The sequence below is a fragment of the Trachemys scripta genome, chromosome 1 (genome assembly GCF_013100865.1).
Source record: "Trachemys scripta elegans isolate TJP31775 chromosome 1, CAS_Tse_1.0, whole genome shotgun sequence".
NCBI classification, from domain to species: domain Eukaryota; kingdom Metazoa; phylum Chordata; order Testudines; family Emydidae; genus Trachemys; species Trachemys scripta.
In genome coordinates, this window is record NC_048298.1 from 41,257,946 (window position 1) to 41,283,590 (window position 25,645).

A 25,645-nucleotide genomic window follows, 5' to 3' on the forward strand; every position below is an offset into this window, starting at 1 on the left:
CGGTTGCAGTAATTGATGTGAGATGAGGGCCTGGACTAGAGATTTGGCTGTGTGTACTGAGAGGAAACGCTGGATTGGAGAGTTGTTTTGCAGGAAGGAGCAGCAAGATTTAGACACTACTAGATATGAAGATCTAGACAGAGGATTGAGGTGAAGATAAAGCCTATATTAGGCCTGAGTGACAGGGAGGAGGAATGGTGCCCATGCTAAATGAGGAAGGAGGGAGAGGAGAGATTAAGAGCTCTGTGGACCGCAGGATGACTATGAGTCGGCAATGTGACGTGGCGGTGAAAAAAGCCAATGCGGTCTTGGGATGTATTAGGCGAGGTATATCTAGTAGAGATAGGGAGGTCCTGCTTCCGTTGTATAAGGCGCTGGTGAGACCTCATTTGGAGTACTGTGTGCAGTTCTGGTCTCCAATGTTTAAAAAAGATGAACTCAAACTGGAACGGGTGCAGAGAAGGGCGACTAAGATGATCAGAGGAATGGAAAACCTGTCGTATGAAAAGAGATTAGAGGAGCTTGGGTTGTTTAGTCTGACAAAGCGAAGGCTGAGGGGGGATATGATTGCTATCTTTAAATATATCAGAGGGGTTAATACAAGGGAGGGAGAGGAATTATTCCAGTTTAGTACTAATGTGGACACGAGAACGAATGGATACAAACTGGCCGGGGGGAAGTTTAGGCTAGAAATTAGACGAAGGTTTCTGACCGTCAGAGGGGTGAAATATTGGAACGGCCTTCCGAGGGAAACGGTGGGGGCGACGGACCTGTCTGGTTTTAAGATTAAGTTGGATAAGTTTATGGAGGGAATGGTTTAATGATAAAACATAGTAGTCAAGGAAGACCAAGCAATGGTACATGAACAACATAATGGCCAACAAGGGTCAGGCTAGAGACTCTTGCCTATATGCTCGGGGTATTACTGATCGCCATATTTGGGGTCGGGAAGGAATTTTCCTCCAGGGTAGATTGGCCGAGCCTCTGGAGGTTTTTCGCCTTCCTCCGCAGCATGGGGCAGGGATCACTAGCAGGAGGGTCTCAGCCGATTGAAGTCACTAAAACACAGGACTGGGGACTTCAACGGTAGAGTACAGGGAAGGGTCTAGCGGCCTGCGGCATGCAGGGGGTCAGACCAGATGATCATAATGGTCCCTTCTGACCTTAATGTCTATGAGTCTATGAGTCTATGAGACTCTGTTTTGGCCATGTTGAATTTAAATTGAAGGCTGGACATCCGGAAGGAGCTGCCTGAATAACAGGCTGAGATTTTAGTTTGGATCTGTCTTTTCCTATGGAAGATAAATCTGAGAGTCATCTGCATAGAGATGTTAGTTGAAATAGTGTTTGTGAATAAGATCTTTCTATATCTTATCATTGAGGAAAGAGGAGAGGGGGTCAAGGATGGAGCCTTATGGACCCTCCTCCTGTGAGTTGGAGGGAGGATGATGGAGAACTTCCAAACAAATACTGATAGAATGATTAGAGGGGTAGGAGGAGAGGACTGAAACATCAACGTTGGGGGGAAAATGAGATTTCAGGAAGAATAGTGTAGTTGATTGTGCCAAAGGCTGATGGTTTGACGAAGATGAGGATGGAATGCTTTGTCCTGGAGAAGTAATTAGAGACCTTAATGAGAGCTATTTAAATGGAGTGAAAGGCATGGAACTTGGAAGGTGGATCGGAGAGGGTCTAGGGTGGAATTGGAGGAGAGGAACTCCAGACAGAGGTGGTAGGTGGCATGCTCAGTGAGTTTAGAGAGATTGCATTAGTAGTAGAGGAAAGTGAGGTGGGATTTTTATGGTTGGAGAGACTAAGGTATACTTGTATTGTGAGAGGAAGGAGACTGAGGAGAGTACAAGGTTGAGGAGAAAAGTGAGGGAAGGAATGAGTGTATGGGTTGGGAGATCAGGAGATGCATGGAGTCACTGAGGCAGGGGGGGTGGGTTAGAGAGGATAACAGATGTGAAGTTATTCTTTCCTGGCACTGATGCAGGAGGGATTGACGGGCATGAACAACAGGGAAGATAAGCAGGGGCAAGGGCCCCTGACAGAACTCCTCCGCCTTGGCCCCCAGGTCTGGGGGTCCTCCAGCCTCTCCAAAAGCATTGAAATTTAAATTCCTGTGCACATCCCTTGGGGGTGGTGTAGCAATGGAGGGGAGAAAAGAAAGGGGGAATGATACACCAGACTTTAGTCAACTTTTTATAATAAAATTGCAAAAAGAAGGGAAGGCAGTAGATTCAGTGTTTGCATTTTAGTAAAGTATTGATTGCATCATGAAATCTTACACTCAAAATTAATTCCAATCAGCTGTCATATGAACACTTGTGCAATAACACAGGTTGAAGATCCATAACCAAAGGGTTAGGAAAAAATGAATGGCTAAGTATCAAATTGCATTTAGGTAGGTGTCTAGCAGGGACCCAGAAAAATCTCTATTGGATTAATTCTTTAATGAGCTAGAAAAGAGTAAACAATATATAATGAAATTCACAGTTGATAATTGAGAAGAGCTGTGAACATGAATAACACAAATGGACGTCAGAAGGTCAGAAAGAGGGGGAAAAAGTAGTTTTAAATTTAGTTTAATGTAAACTAATCATATGAGGAAAATATCCAAAATGCAAGTTTCTGGACTTTTTCAAGTTTCTTCCTCCCACTGATTATTTGCAATGTGAAGTTACCAGAACAAAGCGCGCACGCACGCGCACGCACGCACATAAACAACAACCCCAACCAAACCCCACAACACACACAGTAGCAACTAGAGACCTGATAGAATGATTTAGGAGGAAAATATAAAAATCCAAATATTGATGGTTTGGCAAAGTGGGGACATGAGTTTACAAAGATTTGAGGGATGTGAACATCAAGGAGGGAGAGGAATTAATTAGCATACTAAAAGGAAACAAACAGAAGTAGAAGGGTAAAATTATAGTATGAAAGTGAAAAGTCAGGCTGAGTGTAAAGAAAATCTTAATAACAATAAGATCTGTTAGTTGTGAAATAATCTGCCAAATTTAGTGGTGATGTAAAGCCCATTGTGTGGCACATTTGAAATTGGCCTGGACATGGTTTATATTTGACTCATTTTCAGATTGTTTAATTTTTGTGGGGGTTTTTTTGTGGGATTTTATTCTCTTGGCTCTAAAAGTTATTTAATACATAGGGAAATAATAAATTGAATAGAATTAACATGACATTTCTTCTATCATCTCTTAAAATCCTTAAAGTTCTAAGGTTTAGAAATATATCTGGAATGTGAAAATTGTATATTTTGAGTTATAAAGACACCATTTCTTTCCATGTTTATAATGTCTTATAACCTACAATTCTCTAGTGACAAATTTACTTTCCTGGAAAGATGGTCCAATTTACAGTAGTTATTAAATATACTTTATCTGTTACTATTCATAAGATATTGTAGGAGATGTCAGCAAGAATTGTATGGTGTGTGTGCTGTCTGAAAAGTTTGCATACTAAACTAGCACTTCTACAGAAGAGGAAATAGTAATCATATAATTAATATGACTTAGATGATCTCATGCTAAATACTTGATCCTGTTCTCAGTTATATGGATGAGCATGGCCACATATCTTGTAAAATTTTGCTATTGTGTCAGTATTCAGTAGCCAGTTACACTGGTATGCATCACTGAATGTCTTTGAATCTGAAGATAGGATTGAGTCCTATAAATTTAGACAAGTGACAAAACACATTTGTGTGATTATAACATGCTTTCACATCATAGACATTCCAAAATAAAAGAACTGATAATTTAACTAGTCTTTTGTTCAGTTCAAGGAAGGGAAACTTATTTGGAGCATTAATTAAGATTGCAACCAAGTTCCATTGTAAAGCCTATTTTTAGGCTCTATCTTCCCCCATAATTTTGGCTATGAAAATTATTTAGGCTGGATGAATTCCAGATTTATTCTGCAGCAAAGGAATAATTTTTTGCAAAGGCTGAAGAATACTGATTCATATATTATAAGGCCAGAGGGACTGTTATGGTCTAGTCTAGTCTTCTGAATAACATGGGCCATAAAAATTCACCCAGTAAATTACTGCATCAGGCCCATATTGTCTGAGCTAGAGCATATCCTTTATCAAGACATCCAGTTTTGATTTAAAGATGTCAAGTGATGGGCCTTGACATGGGCACAGGTTCATACCAGGAGATAACATTGCCTAAATGTGCATACTACATTTGTTTTAGGGTAGTTAAATGATCAGTCTTTTGGAACCTGGGGTCTATCGCAACTACTGGGAAGATGAACAGGGAAAGTATATTGGCATTTTAGTCCACATAAGGAAGGTAGTTGAAGTAGAGGGGCTTTTCTGTCTCATAATAGAATTGTGGGTAAGGTTAGGGTGGTGTTTTAGGGTTAGATATGGCAAATAAGAAGAGCCAGCCATATGATGTCTTGACTATAGTGAGAATTTGACCTGAAGAGTGTCAAGTCTATGGTCAGTATATGGAGGGGAGGGACAAAATCACGTGTTTGGAAAACTGACCCTACATCTTTTTGTTCCAGAAATAAGATGACTAGTACTCTCCTCCCACTCTTCCCTGATCTTGAAAAAGGCCATATACCCCTTCGTGTCCTCTCACCTTCCTCATGCAGATGCACAACCAGGCTGGTGGCCCCATCCTCACATTTGTATCAAGTGTGGGACAGAAGGATCTGGTGTCCATCTCACACCCCAAGCCTTGTAGTGAGGAAGTACCACTAGGATGCTTTCCAACCCCCTCACCAGATATGGGGACTGTTTAGTTGCATCTGAGAAGGGTAGCAGGGAAAATGCTCTGATCGCGGCTCCGCTTATTTTTTTTATTTTTATTTTTTCTATTCTGAGGTTGAAGTAAGGTGAGTAGAGTATTGATCAGAGCTCCTGCTCTGCATCACCAGACTGCCTCCTTACCCTCTGCTAAATACATAGTTCCTTCCCTTTGTCATATTCTCCACCCTGACTCCCCCTAGAGTTGCCAACCCTCCCATTTTCACCGGGAGTCTCCCAATCTCCCAGAGGCTACTGAAGCCAAACCGGGAGATTTTAGGTGCTGAAAGTCCAGCGGCGCAGTTGGGGCTAAGGCAGGCTCCCTGCTTGCCCTGGCTCCGCACCATTCCCAAAAGCAGCTGGCACGTCCCTGTGGCCCTGGGGGCGGCAGGCGGCTCTGCGTGCTGCCCCTGCCCCCAGCGCTGATTCTGCAGCCTCCCATTGGCTGGGAACTGTGGGTGTTTGGGTTTGTGTGATTAGACAGTTGGCAACCGTAATTCCCCTGTATTGGATTCTTTCTGCTCCCTCAGATCTGTTTGCTCAGCAGCCTGCTGTTCTCCGAGGTTGAATTTCCATTTCCCTTGGGCGAACAAATGAGTGGGAGTTGTTTCAATCCTGGGCAAGATGCTGATGTATGGACGATAATATGATATTGACCTGGAAGGTGGTGTGTAAGCCACGTGGTGGATTATGGCTTTTGAAGACTTATCACCCATATTGGAAACATCTAGGGAGAAAAGTGTGTAGGGGGGTGTTTGATCTATAGGTTGAGATTGGATGGGGATACATGGGGAAAAGTGGTCTTTTTTTATTTTTTGAAAGTGCAATAAGATCTTTAAGAGAGCCTCGCAGTTCATACAAACACATCTACTTCAACTTTGGATTGCTTTTTTTGTGTGTAGCATCTCTTGGTCCTTAGGATATCCTTTGTCCAAATTCTTGGACCTAAAAAAGTGAGAATTTGGTCCTTCCCAGGATCATCTTTCTCTGACTTCCTGGTCACTACTGATATCTCTCGGATACTTCTGAGTCACGGTTTTACAGGAATTTTTCCCAGCATGCTGATCTGGTAGCAGACAGTTTAGATTTTCTCGACAATATGGCTATGACTTAAGCTAGAAGTAACCACATTTATTTAATACTTTCTTTTTTGTTGTACCGCAGTGATAGTAACACACTGTTGTATAGCTTGTGTGATATAAGGTTAGTATGAGTTTCTATGTTTTTCCCCCTATTCTTTGTGCTGGCAAACAACTTTTTTTTGGTAGAGAATATTTCTGTGTTAATGTCAATGTATTTTCATAAAACCCAGTTGAAATCATTCTTTATGAAAAATAGTCTAAAGGTCAATGCATAGAAACTGACGTCATAAAGGATTAGGTTAATAGAACTAATAAATATGATCCCCAGCACTCCTAAGTGCCCAAGAGAACTCCTAATTTTAATTTTCTGATCTTGCTCTGCAGCAACCAAGTGTTTTTTTTTTGTACGGGGACCCCTCTTCTTCTCACTTCTACAGACCAAAAAACCAACTCGTCCATGCTGCCATGAGTCTATGTAGCACTGGCACTGCTATAGGACTGCTACAGCAGATAAAAGAATATTTAAATAGCTTTGATATAGTGATATCCCCCAAAAGCATCTCTGTTCTTGTTGTAGAAACAAATAAACAAATGCAAGCTAAGACACAGCTGTTCCCAAACACCACCAGGTTCCAGCTTCTGGTAACTAATTTTTAGACAAACCCTTAGCCCTTAGAAAGATGGGAATTTAGCCCTTTCCCACAATTATTTCCCTCCCTACCCCCCACCCCAGGATTGTAGTTACACTCATACACACCAGTCCTGGAATGGCCAAACAGAATCCAGGCAATTCTTCTTTCAGGAATCTCAGCCCAACACTGATGCCTGATTCCTAGACAGCAACTCTGCCTTCATCTCTAATTGGAGACATTCTCAAGGCAGAGAGCAAACTCTCTTCCTGCTTGCCATAGCCTGTCTTTCCGAAGACCATTGTCTCTACACATAACCTAGCCCAATTCAAAAACTAACACACAGTATTTCTTCCCAAGACTGAACATTGACTCACAACCTAAGAAAAACTGAAGACTGTCATACTACACCTATACATTTCCTTAAATTTTACCTTTCTTATTCATGAGGGGATGGCACATACACAAAATGTAGTTGCTACAAGACACTTTCACGACATCTACATACATGAAATGCTGATTTCACAGTTTAGAGTTTTGCAGGGAGACAAGGAAGAGATTCTTTACAAATATAAATAGCCCATCAAACAACCAGAAAGACCCTTCATATCCCATTACTCTAAATTCCTTATTTTCTGGTTCTACTCTTGTCCAGCAGTTGGCAGAGCTTGCTTCTCAAAATGCTTTTTTCCCCCTTTTTAAAATCTCAGTTTCTATCCTCCTCATAACATCCTCCGCTGCCCCCAATGAATACGAATTACCTGGTATTTTATGAGACTGTCTTCGTTGCTTTATAAATTGGCTACTAGAGGGCACTGAAGAAGCTGTTGCCTGCAATTCTTTCTCTGCAAGTTCAACTGTTATTACGCATACCACTTGTGGCTTCTACTAACTGCGGAATCTAAAGGTCTGCTTAAAGATAAAAAAACAACCCTTGTCTATCTTGGGTATATCTCTTAAGATTCTGAAAGTATGGAGGATTTGACAAAATGTCTTCTGTGTTGTAGAGAGGTGCCCTAGATATGGGATTGAATGACTAATTATTCAACTGTGGAACAGGGTGGCAGAGGAGTAGGAGATAGGTGGCACTTCATAGTCATCCATGCTGAATTGTCTGTGGAACAATACTAATATAAAAACATTCAGATACTCACATTAAACATCAGATCAAGTTGCTAAAATCTAATATTTCTTAAAAATTTGCTAAATTATTGCATCCTGCACGATGAAATAGAGATGTGATGGTACAATTTGAATGGCAGCCTATAAAGTTATTCCAAACCCAATGTTCTTTGGGTTTTTTTAAGTTAAAATAGGCAAATGATAGCAATATATTTACCTGTCAAATCATTTACGAAACTCAAGCACTTAAAGCAAGGAAAAGACATATATAGGTATAGTAGCATAAGATTTAATAAATCCATTATTTTAAAAAGTATAAAGTATTGTGTATTTCAGCTCACTAACAACTCTGACTCAAGAAGTTTTTTTTAAATTTTTTGTTAATTTAGATACTCTAATAAAGGTATCTATTTAAGGGCTTTTTCTGTCCTTAAGAAAATATCAGTTAATATAGTTTTCCCAATTGAAGGACTATTTTTAGTTAAGTATTTACATAATTGTTGTTTCTCGAGAATAATCTTGAATATCCAGTGCAACTGCAAAGAATTGTTGGATTGGAGTCACAGGAAGAATCCATGAATACATATTGGGTGAAAAAAATGTGAGAAACACTGTTTTAAGACCTCAATAGATTTATTAGGCACAGTTTTACTCCCATTGAAATCGATGGCAAACTCCCCTGGATTTGGGATTAGGCCCCTAATATTCAATCATACTAAATGCCCTTTGCCTTACAAAAGGAGATGGTGGGTATTGACCAAGAGCTTATCTTTGGGACTTTGCTGGCTGGGGTATTCTGCTCTTGGGTAAGTGCCACTTCTCAAAACTGTGGATGGGGACAGGAAGTTCGGAGCAGCAACAAGATTGACCTAGCTTGGAGGGGTCTGTGAGTGAGCAAGCTGCTCCTTTCTTTTTGTTCTTTTGGGGGTCATAAAGTCTGGGATTTTGCTTCTCTCTCTGTTCATGGGATGCATTCTGGTTGGTGCCTTCTCACACCTGCAGGTCACCCCCACCAATTGAAAAGCCTGGGTCTAGACCAGGGGTGAGAAAACATTTTGGCCTGAGGGCCACATCTGGGTGGGGAAATTGTATGCAGGGCCATGAATGTAGGGCTGGGGCAAGGGGGTTGAGGAACAGGAGGGAGTGTGGGGTGCAGGAGGGGCTTAGGGTAGGGGGTTGGAGTGCAGGGTGGCAGGGAATCTGCCTTAGACCCGCTGCGCCATGGGACTGGCAATCCTGTGGACTGGATTGAAAGCCCTGACGGGCCGTATCTGGCCCGTGGGCTGTAGTTCGCCCTCCCCTGGTCTAGACTCTAGAGGGTAAGACATGGTTCTACTACCTCAGATTAAAGCTTTGTTCCCAGCTGTGCCACAGTGTACCTATATAAATGTTGGCAAGTTTATTTAAACTTTTGTTCCTTGGTTTCACCTTCTGATCCTCTGTCCTGTCACTTCAAAACCATCTGTCTTTTTAGGGCTGCAGTCTCCTCAAAGTCCCAGTTTCACAGTTTGATGGCTCACTCACAGGAAAACCAAAAACTAGCCTGAAACCACCCTGAATGCTGGCACCTGCTGTTCCTTCCTTTCTCCAGCCTTCAGATTTTCATATGTTTCAATATCTTAACCTGTTCATCACAGTGGAACAGGCAGGTCGGATGGAGGGTGTGTTTGTGTTGTACGTGAACACACACAAAACAAAAAATGAAATTGGTAAGTCTAAAAGTTAGCACCATGAGCAGCAGTGAGTGTCACTTTATAGCCAACATTCCATTTCCTCTTTTGTACTGCAATATATTGCAGAAATCTCATTAGCAAATGATGCTCTGACCTGGGTATGCTGCTAGAGTACAGCATAATGGGATGAATTAAGAAATGATTACCTGATTTTAAACTTTGAAAAGTAACCAAAGCGTAATGTTACTCTCTTTTTTTTTTTTATAGCTTAGATTATTGAGCTTTAATTTTGGAAGCACTGTTTAGGACGTCTTCACAACTACATCTATTTCAAATTCAAAAATCTTTTATCTGATATGTGACATAGAGTTGCTCTTCAAATTAATGGGAGTTAACTGATTGCTGGAAAATTTATATTTTCAGTTCTTATAAAGGAATTATTTTTAAAATATTTAAATATTAACTGAAGCATACGAGAGGGACATATGCAAGTGGGGAAAATAACATTTTAAATTTAGGGAAAAAATAAAGAATTTTTCTATTAAATTTGAGCTTGATGCTGTGAAAATGTATAGATATTTCTTTTAAAATATACTAGTTTAAAATTAAGTTGATTATACCGATTGAGGTGCTTTATACACAAGCAAGTTTTATGTTGAGTTGGAATTCTTCTGGAGGATGTGTGGCAGCAGGGGTGGTGTGTTGTCAAAGGATGATTGCATGTCTTGGCAGCTGAAGAGCTTGGTTGGGGAAGCTTGTCTTCAGGAGTAAAAGATTTTGGTAGCTGTTCAGGAAGGGGATGTGTTGTCCTGGTGGTGTGATAAGATTTTGCATTTGGGCGGGTGGTTTTGGAAAGTGCTTGCTGGGGTCGGTATGTGTTAGGCCAGGGGTTCTCAGACTTTTGTACTGGTGACCCCTTTCACACAGCAAGCCTCTGAGTGTGACCCCCCCCCCCCTTATAAATTAAACACACTTTTATATACACCTCTACCTCAATATAACGCTACCCGATATAACACAAATTCAGATCTAATGCGGTAAAGCAGTGCACCGGGGGGGCGGGGCTGCGCATTCCGGTGGATCAAAGCAAGTTCAGTATAACGCGGTTTCCCCTATAACGCGGTACGATTTTTTGGCTCCTGAGGACAGCGTTATATTGAGATAGAGGTATATTTAACAGCATTAGAGATGCTGGAAGCAAAGCAGGGTTTATGGTGGAGGCTGACAGCTCACGACCCCCCCCGTGTAATAACCTTGCGACCCCCTGAGGGGTCCCAACCCCCAGTTTGAGAACCTCTGTGTTATACTGGTGGTGATGGTGTCTTGTGGCTGTCTTAAATCATTTATTACTGTTATAACGGTTTTAGGAATCAACCTCTTCTGGGCTTCAGTGTGACACTTTTTTGTATTTGATAGTGTGTAGACAGTCTTGCACTGGAGTATAGGGTTGCAGATATTGATCAAGTATGATGCATGGGAGCGTCCCAGACTCCATTTCAAGTATGAGCATGCGCAGTTGAGATGTCCTGTAGGAGCCCAGAACAAAAACAGGTGGATTCCAATGTCCTCTCATGTTGGTAGGGGAAATATTAAATTGGAGATTGGTGACTGGAGGGAATTCAGCTAGACAGCCAAATTTATATTAAGACTGGGATAAAATCTTGGTTTCCACATAACCGAAAGGTGCACATTTGCGAAATTAGAGCATATCTCCTGAATTTGCTTGAGGGCATTTTAGGATTGCAGGGCCTAGAGCAGATGATTTGTCAGATCTGTGGTTAGCCTTCTGCTGGTCAAATTGTGATGACCTCAGCATTTATAAATGTAAATACTGTGTGACAGAACCCAGTATGCAAATCCATTGTCTACAATTTCAGTTGCAGATGAGACTATGGACAGTGGTCTCCCTGATGTCAAGGGAGTAATGCCATGGATGAATTTGGCCTGTTTTTCCTCTTTTTGAAAAAGAGGCTGGAAGGATAGAAGGCAGGCAGGGCCAGTGCAAGGAAGTTTTGCGCCCTAGGCAAAACTTCCACCTTGCACCCCCACCCCCAGCCCTGCAGCAACTCACCTCCCCCCCCCCGTCTTGGTTTTTTTCCCCAAAGGCTTATAACTTAGCTAAATTTGGGTTGATTTCGACAGGGTTGGCAAAAGGCATATTCCTGACACAAAGGTTACACACTGCCAAATTTCAAGTCCCGGCTCCAAAGCATGGGGATGCTGAAGCTTTTCAAATAAAAGGTCATCAGAATTTAAAGCTGGCAAAACAAGGTATTTTTTCCTACTCTAGGTCTTGGAAATGGCTGAACTGTTTTGGCTGAAATTTTTGGAAAAAAAAAAAAATCAGGCTGAGACAGACACCTGGCATGGACAACTTCAGCCCAAACAGCAATCTATAAGCAACTGAAAAAGTGGGAAGTGTCAAAGAACATAACTAGGTGGTGCTACCAGCCCCACCTATATTAAAATGTTACAAGAATAGTATGCATACTGTAACTATGGAGGAAAGTAGTCTTTTTGCTGTTCTTTTCAGTCGAAATTAAAAAAAAATTCTGTCCGTAGCTCTAAATAGATCAAGAACACACATTTCCATTTATTTTCTTCTGCAAAAATCCATGTGCTAGTGGTGAGAAAATATTCTGATTTTGTGTTACTTTTTGTTTTGGAATGGAGATTAGGTAATATTGTGTTGTGATAATACAGGTCACAAATTCATAGACACAAGTTCTATTAAGTGCAGTTCTGAGTCTTGCACATGTATAGTATAATTGCTCTTTCTTTGAGATATCTTTCTAAATTTGCCACAAGATGGCAGTGTTTCAGAGGATTATTACTACCTTGCCAGGTCTTTGGTTTTCAAAATTTCGGGTGTACAGAATTAGCCATAGCATGTGCTTATACTGTATAACTGTGTGTGTGTTTGTGTGTGAGAGAGAGAGATGGCTAGCCTTTAAAATTCAGAAATCTTATTACTTTTGTGGCAATTAGTTTTTTGAGCTATGATTCATGCCTTTGGATACCTGCAGCGTCTGCATTTTTTGGGGATGTATTGATTTGCTCCTTCTATACAGGCAATTACAACCAAATCAAAATGTCCAAAAAGAATTGTTGATATAAACTTAGGGTATGATCCCTCAAAGCCTTACTTCGTAATTTGGTGAAAATGTTGGCAGACATTGGTAACTGGACATGATGCATGAGGTAGGAATGCCTTAAGGTTTTCAGGTTTCAGAGTAGCAGCCGTGTTAGTCTGTATCCGCAAAAAGAACAGGAGTACTTGTGGCACCTTAGAGACTAACAAATTTATTTGAGCATAAGCGTTCGTGGTTTAAAACCCACTTCATCAGATGCATGCAGTGGAAAATACAGTAGGAAGACACACACACACACACACACACACACACACACACACACACACACACACACACACACACACACACAACATGAAACAATGGGTGTAACCATTCACACTATAACGAGAGTGATCAGTTAAGGTGAGCTATTACCAGCAGAGGAGAGAGAGAACTTTTTGTAGTGGTAATCAAAATGGCCCATTTCCAGCAGTTGTCAAGAAGGTGTGAGAAAATGTAGGGGGGAAGAATAAACATGGGGAAATAGTTTTACTTTGTGTAATGGCCCATCCACTCCCAGTCTTTATTCAAGCCTAATTTAATGGTGTTCAATTTTCAAATTAATTCCAATTCAGCAGTCTCTCATTGGAGTCTGTTTTTGAAGTTTTGTTGTTGTAATATTGCGACTTTTTCTGTAATCGAGTGACGAGGGAGATTGAAGTGTTCTCCAACTGGTTTTTGAATGTTCTAACTCTTGACGTCTGATTTGTGTCCATTTATTCTTTTGCGTAGAGACTGTCCGGTTTGGCCAATGTACATGGCAGAGGGCATTGCTGGCACATGATGGCATATATCACATTGGTAGATGTGCAGGTGAACGAGCCTCTGATAGTGTGGCTGATGTGATTAGGTCCTATGATGGTGTCCCCTGAATAGATATGTGGACAGAGTTGGCAACGGGCTTTGTTGCAAGGATAAGTTCCTGGGTTAGTGTTTTTGTTGTGTGGTGTATGGTTGCTGGTGAGTATTTGCTTCAGGTTTGGGGGCTGTCTGTAAGCAAGAGACAGGCCAGTCTCTAAGGCGCCACAAGTACTCTTGTTCTTTTTTTAAGATTTTCAGATACAGAATGATTCTAGAACAGATTGTGAAGGCTTTCAGATGGGATGGGTAGTTTTAAAATGAATTCTACATTAAAGTATTTGTTTAAACAAATCTATTTAATTTCTTTATAAAACTGTATTTTTAGTAAAGGAGTTTAGTTTATTAAAGAGTTTTTAAAATGTAGTAGCTGAAAACTTCTTTTATATTCATTTTTTAAAATAGAAGATATTATGCAGTGAAACTAGCTATATTTGCACTAACTCGTTGATGCAAAATAAAATTAGTAATGTAACTTGGATTAAAAAAATTGAGAGATGTTCAGCTACGCTTTCTAAAGATGTTTTTCTCCCTTGATATTTTCTGACTAAAAGACCAGGTATAAAGAGGAGGAGGAGTAGTAATAATTTTTTAAAGAGTAAATTGCTCATTTACTGGGTATCAAGTTTTACTGCAAAACTTTATATAATAAGAATTAAACTTCAAGATTGTTAGTCGTCTTTCCAGGAAATTTGTTCCTCCCTTAGCTTGACTCTGCCTCTTGGAGAATAAATAAACTGAAGCCCAGAATAGCTGGAATTTGGCTCTGTTCAGCTGTGAAGCAGTGGTTACTATTGTTTATTATATGTGTAACATTTACAGTATGGGCACTCTATAGAGAAGTATGACGACAGTCCATTCTTTCAGGATCTTAAAATCCAAGCAGACAATGTACAACTGAAGCAGGTGAGTGGGATGTGACAAAAACACTGAGACTGATTGTGAAGTTTATTGCATGTCTTGTTAATTCTTGGATTTTTGTTTGGGGCGGTGGGAGTAAAGACTTTTCAATCACCTACCTTAGTACTTCTGAGTGGAACTACAAACTCAAAAAGAACTGTTTTAAGGTGGAGAGTAAGGAGTAATAAGGAGATGGTCCACATGTGAGAGCAAGACTCTAAGGCTAGGTCTACACTACGGGGGAGTGTCGACCTAAGATGCGTAGCTGAAGTTGCATATTTTAGGTCGACTTACTTGGCTGTGAGGAAGGTGGCGAGTCGACCGCTGCTGCTCCCCCGTCAACTCTGCTTCCACCTCTTGCTGCAGTGGAGTTCCAGAGTCGACGGCAGAGCGATCGGGGAGCGTCTTATCGCGTCTACACTAGACGTGATAAATCGATCCCCGATAGCTCGATCGCTACCCGCCGATCTGGCGGGTAGTGAAGATGTGCCCTAAGAAGAGTAGGTATGCGGTTTGTGCAGAGTAAAGGAGACAGGGAGAACAGAAAGATATCTTTGGGCCAGTTTCTATAAATTCTTGAAAGAAAGGACAGAGGCGCTTAAATTTGCAGTAGAAAGTGAGAGGAAGCCAATGAAGGGGATTGAAGAGGTGGTTGGATGACTTTTACAGTTGCATTTTGAAGAGATGGTAACCTCTTCAAAATCATACAGGGTGGATGGCCATGCTTTGCTGCATAGTTCCACCCATGCTCTCCTCCTCTCTGTGCCACTTAAACGTTGATTGATGTGGAATCCCTTTATTCCCTGGGGCAGCGGCACAGTCTGAGCAGGATCACAGTGCCTCTGGCAGATCTTCCCCAGATTTTCAGTTTTGTGGGGGTCAAACATCCTGCCACTCGTATGGTTGGAGGAAACCTCACTTTCCCGGCAGAAACTGAAAGAAATCCCCACAAGTTCCGAGCACTGATGTAGAAATAACACATGTAAAGAAGCATCAGGCCCTTCATTTATTAAAGTGCAAAGGTTTAAGAGTGCATCTCTATACTGCCTGAATGAGGGGAAGGATGTAATAAAAACAGCAATAAAACCTTTAATTTTTCTGAATCTCGCTTTCACTTTATGTTCCTTTCATTTATCTCTCTCCCCTTTGCTGAGTGCTTCTCCTCAATCCCCCTCTTTCTGTTAGATTTTTTTAAAATATTTCTCGTATGTTCATTAGTACATGCTAATGAGGGTCTTCAAAATGAACAACAACGAAAAGACACAGGAGAGGGAGGGGGAGCATACAGCAACCTCAGTAGTCTGAGGTGTGTACTGTGGCTGAGGAATCCTTCAATAGTATGGGACAATAAAAATTCTTTTTTTTTTTTTTTTTTGGCAGCTGGCCCAATTGCATCTCTACAAGTCAAACCAGTTAGATCTATTAAAATATGCTTAAAGTGTTGTCATTCTCTCGGTGCTATATGCAGTCTGTTGTAATTTTCCATTTGAAATTATTTTCTGTCACGTTGACTGTACTTTTTTTATTTCCTCAAACCTCAAAATTCCACAGTGAAATGCAAGTAATTTAAGAACAATCTAACAGTTCTCAAATGCTACTCTGCCCTCTCCCTACTGTCTAGAATATTTATAAGTTGCTTTTCTGTTCATTGCTTAAAAAAATTAAAAGGCAATCCAGTATTTTAAACTAGGAACATTAGAGCTGAGAAAGCCAGAAATAAATTTGTTGCAGTATTTCATCCATAATTTTTCTGTTTGATAGGTCAGTAATAGACAGGTAAATCACATAGAAAGAATACAGTCTGCAAGCAGGAAAAACATTTTTATAATTGCTCTGGCAGACAACGCACATATTCTAATAGAATATTCATCTGTCTGCTATTTCCTAGCAGTGCTACATTCTCTGACTATGGAAATGGTTAGTTTTTCTTCAAGTACTTGCTCATGGGTATTCCACAATAGGTGTGCATGCTCGCCACGCACACCGGTGCCAGAAGTTTTTCCCTCAGCAGTACCCGTAGGGGGAGTGCTGCTGCGACCCCTGGAGTGGTGCCTCTATAATGCGCTATAAGGGGAGCCGCGCGCTCTCCCCACCCTCAGTTCCTTCTTGCCGCCAGTGACGGTGCATCAGAACTACTTGCTCTAGCTTTGCTGTAGCTCGTCCCAGAACTTGTTGCATTGTTAGTAGTACCTGTGTGTGTTCGCTCAATAAAGTTTCAGCTTGCTTAGTTAGTTAGTGTTCGGGCCGAGGCATGCCCCAGGCCCCAGAGTTTAAATCATGCGAGTCTTGCAGGCGTTCGATGCCTAGAAGTGACACGCACGCAGACTGTCTCCGCTGCTTGGGCGAATCTGACATCAGCGACCTCTGTAAGATCTGCAGGTCCTTTAAACCCAGAACTAAAGAAGAGAGAGACATTAGACTTCGGGCCCTTCTCATGGAGTCAGCACTGGCCCCAACCCTGGTGCGCCAAGCGGGATTGGCACCGGGCACTTCATCTTCGGTGTGCAGCGATCTCCCGGCACATTCCGGTGGCTGGCACCGCTCCCCATCCAAGAAGCAGAGAGAGGCTCCATCCTCTCAGAGGCATCGAGAGAAAGCAAGGGGTGAAGCTAGACCCGCGACGGGCAGCCCCAGTTCCCCCCCCGGGCTCTAGAGTTCCGACTCAGTTTGAGTGGAGCAGCCCGATTGTGTTGACACCAGAGGCCCTGTAGGCAGCCAAAGACATTATGATTCTGCAGGTGCCCGTGGCACCGCCGGCACCCAGACCCTGCTCTAGAGGCAAGCCGCCACTGGGCTCCCGACAGTCGACACCGACCCGACGCAGATCCCGGTCAGGGGATCGCTCTCTGGCCTGCTCGCCGCTCAGTGTCCTGTCAGGACACAGCATCCAGCCTCTGCTTTCGTCGCCCAACAGGTTGTCTGGTCAGGTGCTGTCGGAGCAGAGTTCCAGGCACCGCTCCATGCTGAGTACAGAGTATGGGCGGGACAGGCGCAGACGCCGTAGACGCTCCCATTCTTGGCGGAGCTACCGAAGTCACTCCTGACACGGGCGCTGTCACCGGTCACGCTCCAGCTCTCACGAGGCACCGTGCCCACGGCTCCCGGTGGGGATCACCAGCTCCCCGTCATGGATCCTGGCATCGAAGCGTCTTGAGGAGTAGCAGCTTGAGGCGGCACTGTTCGTCGACGTTGGAGTCCCGGTCCCGAGGCAGACATCGCTCTCGGTACCACCGCTCGTACTGCTCCCATGGCACCGATAGATCGTTGGTAACCCCGACCTCGACGCCCTATGACTCAGCCGGGCCAACTCGACCAGCTGATGCCGCCGGTGCTGCACCATAGTCAATGGCAAGGGCCCCCGTGGCAAGGCCAGTGGTGCCAGTGGACCCCTTGGCCCCCCGTACATCCCTAGCAAGGCCCTCGGTCAATAGCAGGAGCATCGGAGGCTCCTTCAGCCGCACTATCCAGACTTCCGAGGGATAGATTGGTGGGTCATGGATCCTCGGCACCGCACGAGGAGTCCGACCAAGGGGTGGATCCCATGGCACCGGCCAACGTGCAGAGTAGCATCCAGTCTCCAACTCCAAGCTGAGGAGATGGAGGGACCCTCAGACTCACTGTTTGACATGCTCTCGTCCTCGGTACCAGGCAGAGTGGCCCTCCCGCTGCACGAAGGAGTGACTAACATCTCCAATGCCCTCTGGTGAACGCTGGCCTTCCTCGCCCCCATATCGAAAAAGGCAGAGCGCGAATACTTCGTGCCCATGAAAGGGCACGAATACCTTTATACCCACCCGGCCCCCAACTCCTAACTAACTTATGGGGGTCACTGCCAAAATTTGAGCCCTCCCTTCTGGAGAGCGAAAGGAAGGATTTTAAGGCGCTGATGGAGGAGGGCGGCGCCGTCAGATGCAGCTGACACGGCTGCTCGGTCCATGGCCTCGGCCGTGTCCATGCGCAGGGCATCATGGCTACTGCTGTCCGGGGTCTCCACGGAGGCGCAGTCTATGATGCGGGATCCTCCCTTTGACGGCAAGGACCTGTTTGCAGAACAAACAGACGTGAGGCTCCATGGCATGGAGGACTCACGTACCACCCTTCAAACGTTCGGGCTCTACGTCTCACCCAAGGAAAAACCTAAGACGCAGGCCTCCGTCCCTGTGCCCCAGCCAAGATACAAGCCCGCTTACAAGAGGTCCAAGACCCAAAAGAGGCGACCTCAGAGGCAGTCTCGCTCTGCCCTGCAGCCTGGGCCCTCCAGGGGCAAGCAGCAGGGCAAGAGGCAGTTCTGACTGGTTGCAGGAGGGTACCCTGGTGACCCCCGAGAGGACCCTCCTACCAATAAAGTTTGCCTTCAGCAACCGCTTGTGTGCGTTCCTTACGAAATGGTCCCGAATCACATCGGACCAATGGGTCCTCAACACCATTTCCCAGGGTTACATGCTACAGTTTGTCTCACCCCCGCTCTCCCACCCCCCTCACTCGGACGGCAAGGGGGATCCGTCGCATTTACCCCTGTTACAGCAGGAAGTGGGTCGGCTCCTCAGCTTGGGAGCTGTGGAGAAGGTTCCGTGGGAAAGGGTTTTACTCCTGTTACTTCCTGATCCCTGAAGCGAAATGGGGGCTCAGGCCCATACTGGATCTGCGAGACCTCAATCAGTTCATGGCAAAATGCCAGTTCCGCATGGTCTCTCTGGCATGTATCATACCCACTCTGGACACTCGCGATTGGTATGCAGCCCTGGACCTTCAGGATGCATACTTCCAAATCCATATATTCGAGGGGCACAGATGCTTCCTCTGTTTCCTAGTGAGACAGAACAACTACCTCCCGTTTGGCCTGTCCACCGTGCCCAGAGTATTCACAAAGTGAATGGCGGTAGTGGCGGCCTACCTCAGATGCCGAGGGGTACAGATATTCCCCTACCTTGACAACTGACTGTTCAAGGGCAGCTCACGGTTCCAGGTACAGAACCATGTGGACCTGCTCTTGGCTACGTGTGCCAACCTAGGCCTCCTAGTAAATGAGGCCAAGTTGACATTGGTTCCGGCGCACAAAATTCATAGGCGCTCTCCTGGATGCCTCCAAGGCCACAGCCTCCCTTCCCCTGGACAGGTTCCAGACCCTGAAGGGGCTTATAGCCTCGGTCACGGAGTTCCCCGTCACCTGCAGCTCCTGGGCCACATGGCGGCGTGTACGTATGTGGTCTGCCACGCCAGGCTTTGGATGAGGCCCCTCCAACTCTGGTTGGCCTCAGAGTTCTCCCAGGCCCGGGACAAACTGGACAAGGTCCTCTCGGTACCAGCGTGGGTGATCGCCACACTACAATGGTAGTCCTGCCCAGCCAGCATGCTCCAGGGAGTTCTCTTCTGGGACCCGACCCCGTCACTAGACCTAGTGTCCGATGCGTCGGACCTGGGCTGGGGGACCCACATAGGGAACTCAGACCCGAAGGATGTGGTCAGCCGCGGAGCTGTCCCTTCACATAAACGTCAGGGAACTCAGGGCTATGCGCTTAGCCTGTGTGGCATTCAGCTCACAGCTGCACAGCAAGGTGGTCAGACTACTCACGGACAACACCGCTGCGATCTTTTACATCAACCGGCAAGGCGGGACGAGGTCCTCGGACCTCTGCCTGGAAGCCTTCAGCCTATGGAAGTTCGGTATAGCCCACAACATCTCCCTGAAGGCTTTCCACCTGCCAGGCGTCAACAACACACAGGCCGATCGCTTGAGCAGGGTTTTCTCCTCCCAACACGAGTGGTCGCTCCACTCGAAGGTCACTCACCAGCTTTTCCGAGCGTGGGGCACTACCCAAGTAGACCTTTTTGCGACCTGACGGACCCGCCGTTGCCACAGGGTCTGTTCCAGAGGGGAGGTGGGGGGTTGGGAGGAACGTGATCTCAGATGCCTTCCTCCTGTCATGGTCGGGTCAACTCCTTTATGCCTTTCCCAAGTTTCCTCTCATTGGCAAGGTCCTGGAGAAAGTGAAAATGGATGAGGCGCATGTCGTCCTGATCGTCCCAGCTTGGTCCCAGCAGCATTGGTACGGGACCCTCCTAGGCTTGTTCATGGCCCCTCCGCGGCCATTGCCGCTCTGCCCGGACCTGCTCTTCCAGGACCAGGGCCACCTCCTCCACCCTAATCTGGCCACCTTCCATTTGACAGTGTGGCTGATCAATGGCTAGATGCAGAGGAGAGGTGGTGTTCGGAAGGGGTCAGGTGTGTCCTCCTCGAAAGTAGAAAGCTATCCACGGGCCGAGCCTACCTGGCGAAGTGGTCCAGGTTCTTCAGATGGGTGGGCGAGCGGGGTACTTCCCCAATGTCTGCCCCACTCCAACTTATCCTCGATTACCTTCTTCACCTTAGAACTCAAGGCCTGGCCCCTTCCTCCGTCAGGGTGCACCTGGCGGCTATTTAGCGTTCCATCCGCCAGTCCAGGGCTGCTCAGTTTTCTCCCATGCCATGACTGGGCGTTTCCTCAAAGGGCTAGACTGGTCCTTTCCTTATGCTAGAACCCCGTCCCTCTCTGGGATCTAAATTTGGTGTTCTCCCACCTTATGGAGCCCCCGTTCGAACTCCTGGCCACATGCTCATGGTCTCACCTTTCATGGAAGGTAGCCTTCCTCGTGGCCATCACGTCAGCCCGGCGGGTCTCGGAGCTCAGGGCCCTAACCTGCGACCCCCCCTTACACAGTTTTTCACAAGGACAAGTTTCAGCTCTGCCCACACCCGGCATTCCTCCCTAAGGTGGTCTCTGCTTTTCACATGGGCCAGGACATCTTCCTGCCTATCCTCTGCCCCAAACCTCATGCCTCTAACGAGGAATGTCGCCTCCATATGCTCGATGTGCGCAGAGCACTGGCTTTTTATCTGGGTCGGACTAAGCTGTTCCACAGGTCTTCGCAACTCTTTGTTGCTTCAGCTGAACGCATGAAGGGTCAACCGATCTCCACCCAGAGGCTTTCCCGGTGGCTTACATTGAGCATCCACACATGCTACGACCTTGCAGGGGTTCCCGCACCACCTATCGTAAGGGCTTACTCGACAAGGGCTCAGGTCTCGTTGACGGCCTTTGTGGCCCATGTCCCTATCCAGGACATCTATAGAGCCGCTACCTGGTCCTCAGTTCACATGTTCACGTCGCATTACGCGATCGTCTCCCGTACCAGGGATGACGCTGGTTTCGATAGAGCTGTGCTTCAGCCAGGGAATCTGTGAACTCCTACCCACCTTCATCAGACATCGCTTGCAATCACCTACTGTGGAATACACATGAGCAAGCACTCGAAGAAGAAAGGACAGTTACCTGTTCCATAACTGTGCATAGTTCTTCAGCTTTGAATTGACTCCTCCCTCTTTTCTATACACACTACTCTTTTTTAGGATTTGTCCCATTCAAAAATCAATACAATATTTGCTAAGTTTGTGTTGTCATTTCTTGTTGCAGAGCAACAAATAGCTTTTACATATAATTGGGAGGTGAATTTTGTAGTAAATTGCTGCAGGTTTCAGCATACAAGTCATGGAGGCATGTGGCTGTTTAAATGTTTGAGGAATCTTGTCATGCTATAGCTTGTTAAGCCTCATCTGCAGTAAAGCAATTGAAAATTCTCACGGGTACTACCTTTGGTAGCAGTTCTTCGTAAAATTCCTTAAGTTATATGCAACATTAATAAGATGAGCAGAGTTTGGTTCTCTCATTTACAATGATGCAACTCCAGTGACCTCAATGGGTATGTCTACACTGCATTGTAAACCTGGATCTGCAGGACCCTGGCTTGTGAACATCCACACTGCTGCTGATGCTGGAGTTAGTGAGTCTGTGGTGATGCAGCAATTAATCGGGTGTTAATCAAATCATTCTGTGTTGCTCCAGTGCTTTGCAGTTGGTTGCTCTCACTTGAGGTAGGCTAGCTTGAGTGGAGTAACTCCAGTGTACTAATTCAAGCTAACTTTGGCAGTTAAAGGCAAGTCCTAAATGAAACATGCAAAATATAAATTATTTTTTTATCTTCTTAGAAAAGTGGTCCAAAATGGAAACCGTTTTTTCCTGCTGAGTATTTTGCCAGTCATTATTATTTAGCAATTTCTAGCATTGTCATATGAGATTTTGGATACTTCAGTATTGGCTCAACAAAAAGTTGGCAATAATTAGAAAAAAAAACATTTGCAATAAATGATTCTGCATGGTGTAAGTGTGATACACTGCACAGTACATCCATTAGCAAGCATTATCTTTTGGACTACAAAGTATTTGTGTTAGTTACTTAAAACACACCAGGGCTGTATGCTTGCTTAACAAAGCAAGGTTCAAAAGGCTGACTTCCTTTCAATCAGCAGTGTTTGAATATTTTAATGATGAACTTCAAGTAGAAAGTTAATCGCGACTAATTGCTGTTTTAATCGCACTGTTAATAGACTACTAATTGAAATTTATTAAATATTTTGGATTTTTTCTACATTTTCATATATATTGTATTCTGTGTTGTAATTGAAATTAAAGTGTATATTATTTTTATTACAAATATTTGCACTGTGAAAATGATAAAAGAAATAGTATTTTTCAGTTCACCTCATACAAGTACTGTTGTGCAATCTTGGTTGTTAAAGTGCAATTTACAAATGTAGATTTTTTTTTGTTTACATAACTACACTCAAAACCAAAACAATGTAAAATTTCAATGTATAAAAGTTCACTCAGTTATACTCCTTGTTCAGCCAATCGCTAAGACAAGGATTGGACTCACAACCCTGGGTTTAGCAGGCTAATGCTCAAACCACTGAGCTATTCAATGCTGCCCATTTCTTAATTACAATGTCACCTGAAAGTGAGAACAGGCATTTGCATGGCACTTTTGTAGCCAGCATTGCAAGTTATTTATGTGCCAGATATACTAAACTTTTGTATGCCCCTTCATGCTTTGGTCACCATTCCAGAGTACATGCTCATGACGCTCATAAAAAAAAAAAGCGTTAATTAAATTTGAGACTGAACTTCCTTGGGGAGAATTCTAACTCCCCTGCTCTTTTGTCCCCGCATTCTGCCATATATTTCATGTTATAGCTGTCTCGGATGATGACCCAGCACACGTTGTTCATTTTAAGAACACTTTCACAGCAGATTTGACATAACGCAAAGAAGGTACCAACATGAGATTTCTAAAGATAGCTACAGCACTAGAACCAAGGTTTAAGAATCTGAAGTGGCAAAATTTGCAGATGATACAAAACTACTCTAGATAGTGAAGTCCCAGGCAGACTGCGAAGAGCCACAAAAGGTCACTCAGTTTTCAGCCTTCTTTGAAGTCTGAGAGTAAACCAATGGTTGCTCACTGAGGCAACTGCCATGCTGAGGGTCGAGTTGCTATCGCTGAACTATGGGAACTGCCACAAGAGGAGATTCTCTTCTTCTCCACCCCTTCCTCCCCCCCGTTGTGACCAACCAACATCACTACAAGTACATGAGGGGGATATACCAGTGGGGATACACTAATGCCGCTGGTATCATGCTAAGTCTCTGCTTCTGTACTTAATGAATGTCCGAGAGCTGCTGCAGTTTGCCTATTTCTCCTATCCGTCCCTATCTGCTCTGCCTGGACTTTAAAGAGCCAGTACTTTGAGCGAGCCCATTTCTTTTCCAATCCCTGCCCCCAAAAGGACATTAGTTTGACATTGGAAAAAGTTTTGATATTGATATTAATAGCATTTACCTTTTTCTCCCACAGCTCAACAGACAGCAATTACAGATACTTAAGGACCGTTTCCAGGCCTTCCTGAATGGAGAGACACAAATTGTAGCAGATGAAGCATTTTGCAATGCAGTGCGAAGTTATTATGAGGCAAGTTGAACACACTATTTTCTGTGCTGCTTAAAAGTTAGTTCACAAGACTGTTCTTTTTAAATAATCCATTTACATGGAAGAAATTGTAAGGTTCCACGCCTGTGAGCTTGCATACCTCCTGAAAACATTTTCTATACCGCTTTGCAATTTAAAAATTTTAAATCCACTGTCTGGGTGTAAGAGATAAACTGAACTGGAAAATATCCACTTTTTTTGTTTTGTTTTCCCAAAAGAAAACCCGGTGCTCAAAATCTTTCTGGCAATGATTGATACAACTGGGTACTGCTATCTTTATCTCCATGTGTCTAAATTACCCCCTTTAATCAAGGTTTCAGCTGTAAATTACCACCTTGAGATACATGTCCCCTGGCCTTTTAAATTTTTAGGGACAGCAGAGAATATTTTAGGGACAAACTGCTCTTTTTTCTTCCAGAAGGAATAATGCTGCCAGTGCAGCTATACCAAGTCTCTTGATTTCAGCTTGTGACTTCCAAGGGATTCTGTGTGGTTAACACTGCCAGCACCAGTTTTCACATGTGCTCTATAATTGCTTAAGGGAGATGCCCTTTTCTGGGGAAGATAAAAATGTTCCTCTGATGTCATAGGTAACGCATGACTGGGGAATATATTTCTTACACTGTGCAGAAAGCAGCCACTGTGAATACAGCATTTATCTATATAACAAAAAAAGCTCAAATTTGCTCAGCATATCATCAAGGCCGCACATTTAAACTTGATTTAGTTATTTCTTTGTTTGCTTCCTAATTTCACTGTATTGCTTTGTTCTTTTTCAAATTACTCTCATATTTCCTTTTAGCATATTGTTGCTTTTTATTTCCTCCTGATGTACTTCATTTATTGGGCTAAGACCAGGGCCGGGCCACAACATTTTGGCACCTGAGGCGGGGAGTTCAAATGACACCTCCCTGCCCCCTTGCTTGGGCCAAAACTTTGAAAGGTCTCAGTTCTGCTTTCTTCCTGTTCTGTTCCTCTCATGGTACTGTTCTGCTACCTACCCCAATAAAGGAGAACTAACAACTTAAAATGTCTTGTTCAAAAATTTTAAGTAAGTTAAATCTTAACTTTCAAACACCTGAACAGCAGATGTAAATTTTCTTGTCTGCATAGTAAACATTGGCATTTTTATCTGTTTGAATAATCAAAGTGGTGCTTTCTGTGCCTTCTTGATTGCAAAGATTTGAACTACTTCCTGAAGATCCACAGTCTGGGCCAGCTCATGCTCTATTGAGATGGTTGCAAGGCCGACCAGCCTCTCCTGTGTCATTGTGGAGCGTAGATGTGTGTTTATAAACTTCAGCTTGGAGAAGCTGCGTTCTCCACTGGCAGCTGTTACAGGAAGTGTTAGAAGTATGCACAGAGCAACCAAAACATTTGTAAAGAGGGTGGTCATCTTATTTGTGCACACGTATTCCAGAACAGCCTTTGGAGTTGATCCTGCTGAAATGTATCTTCAAAGGGCATTCAGTTCATCACCTAAATCACTCACATCAATATCGTGCATGTCATCATGTGTCAACACTGTCTCTAGTGCCCTGGTGTAGGTCTTCTTCAGGTATAGGGAGGAGTTTGGGAATATCATACAATAGGGTTACCATTC

At 44.1% G+C, this 25,645-nt stretch overlaps 1 protein-coding gene across 26 annotated transcripts in view; it reads left to right on the forward strand.

The window, feature by feature from the left end:
* Nucleotides 1–25,645, forward strand: part of CADPS2 (calcium dependent secretion activator 2) — a 570,146-nt gene that overhangs the window by 78,839 nt on the left and 465,662 nt on the right. For all 26 annotated transcript variants that reach the window (XM_034768448.1, XM_034768267.1, XM_034768287.1 and 23 more), the window contains exon 2: nucleotides 23,911–24,024. In XM_034768448.1, coding sequence (XP_034624339.1) covers nucleotides 23,911–24,024 — 114 coding nt within the window. The remainder of the gene's footprint in view (nucleotides 1–23,910; nucleotides 24,025–25,645) is intronic.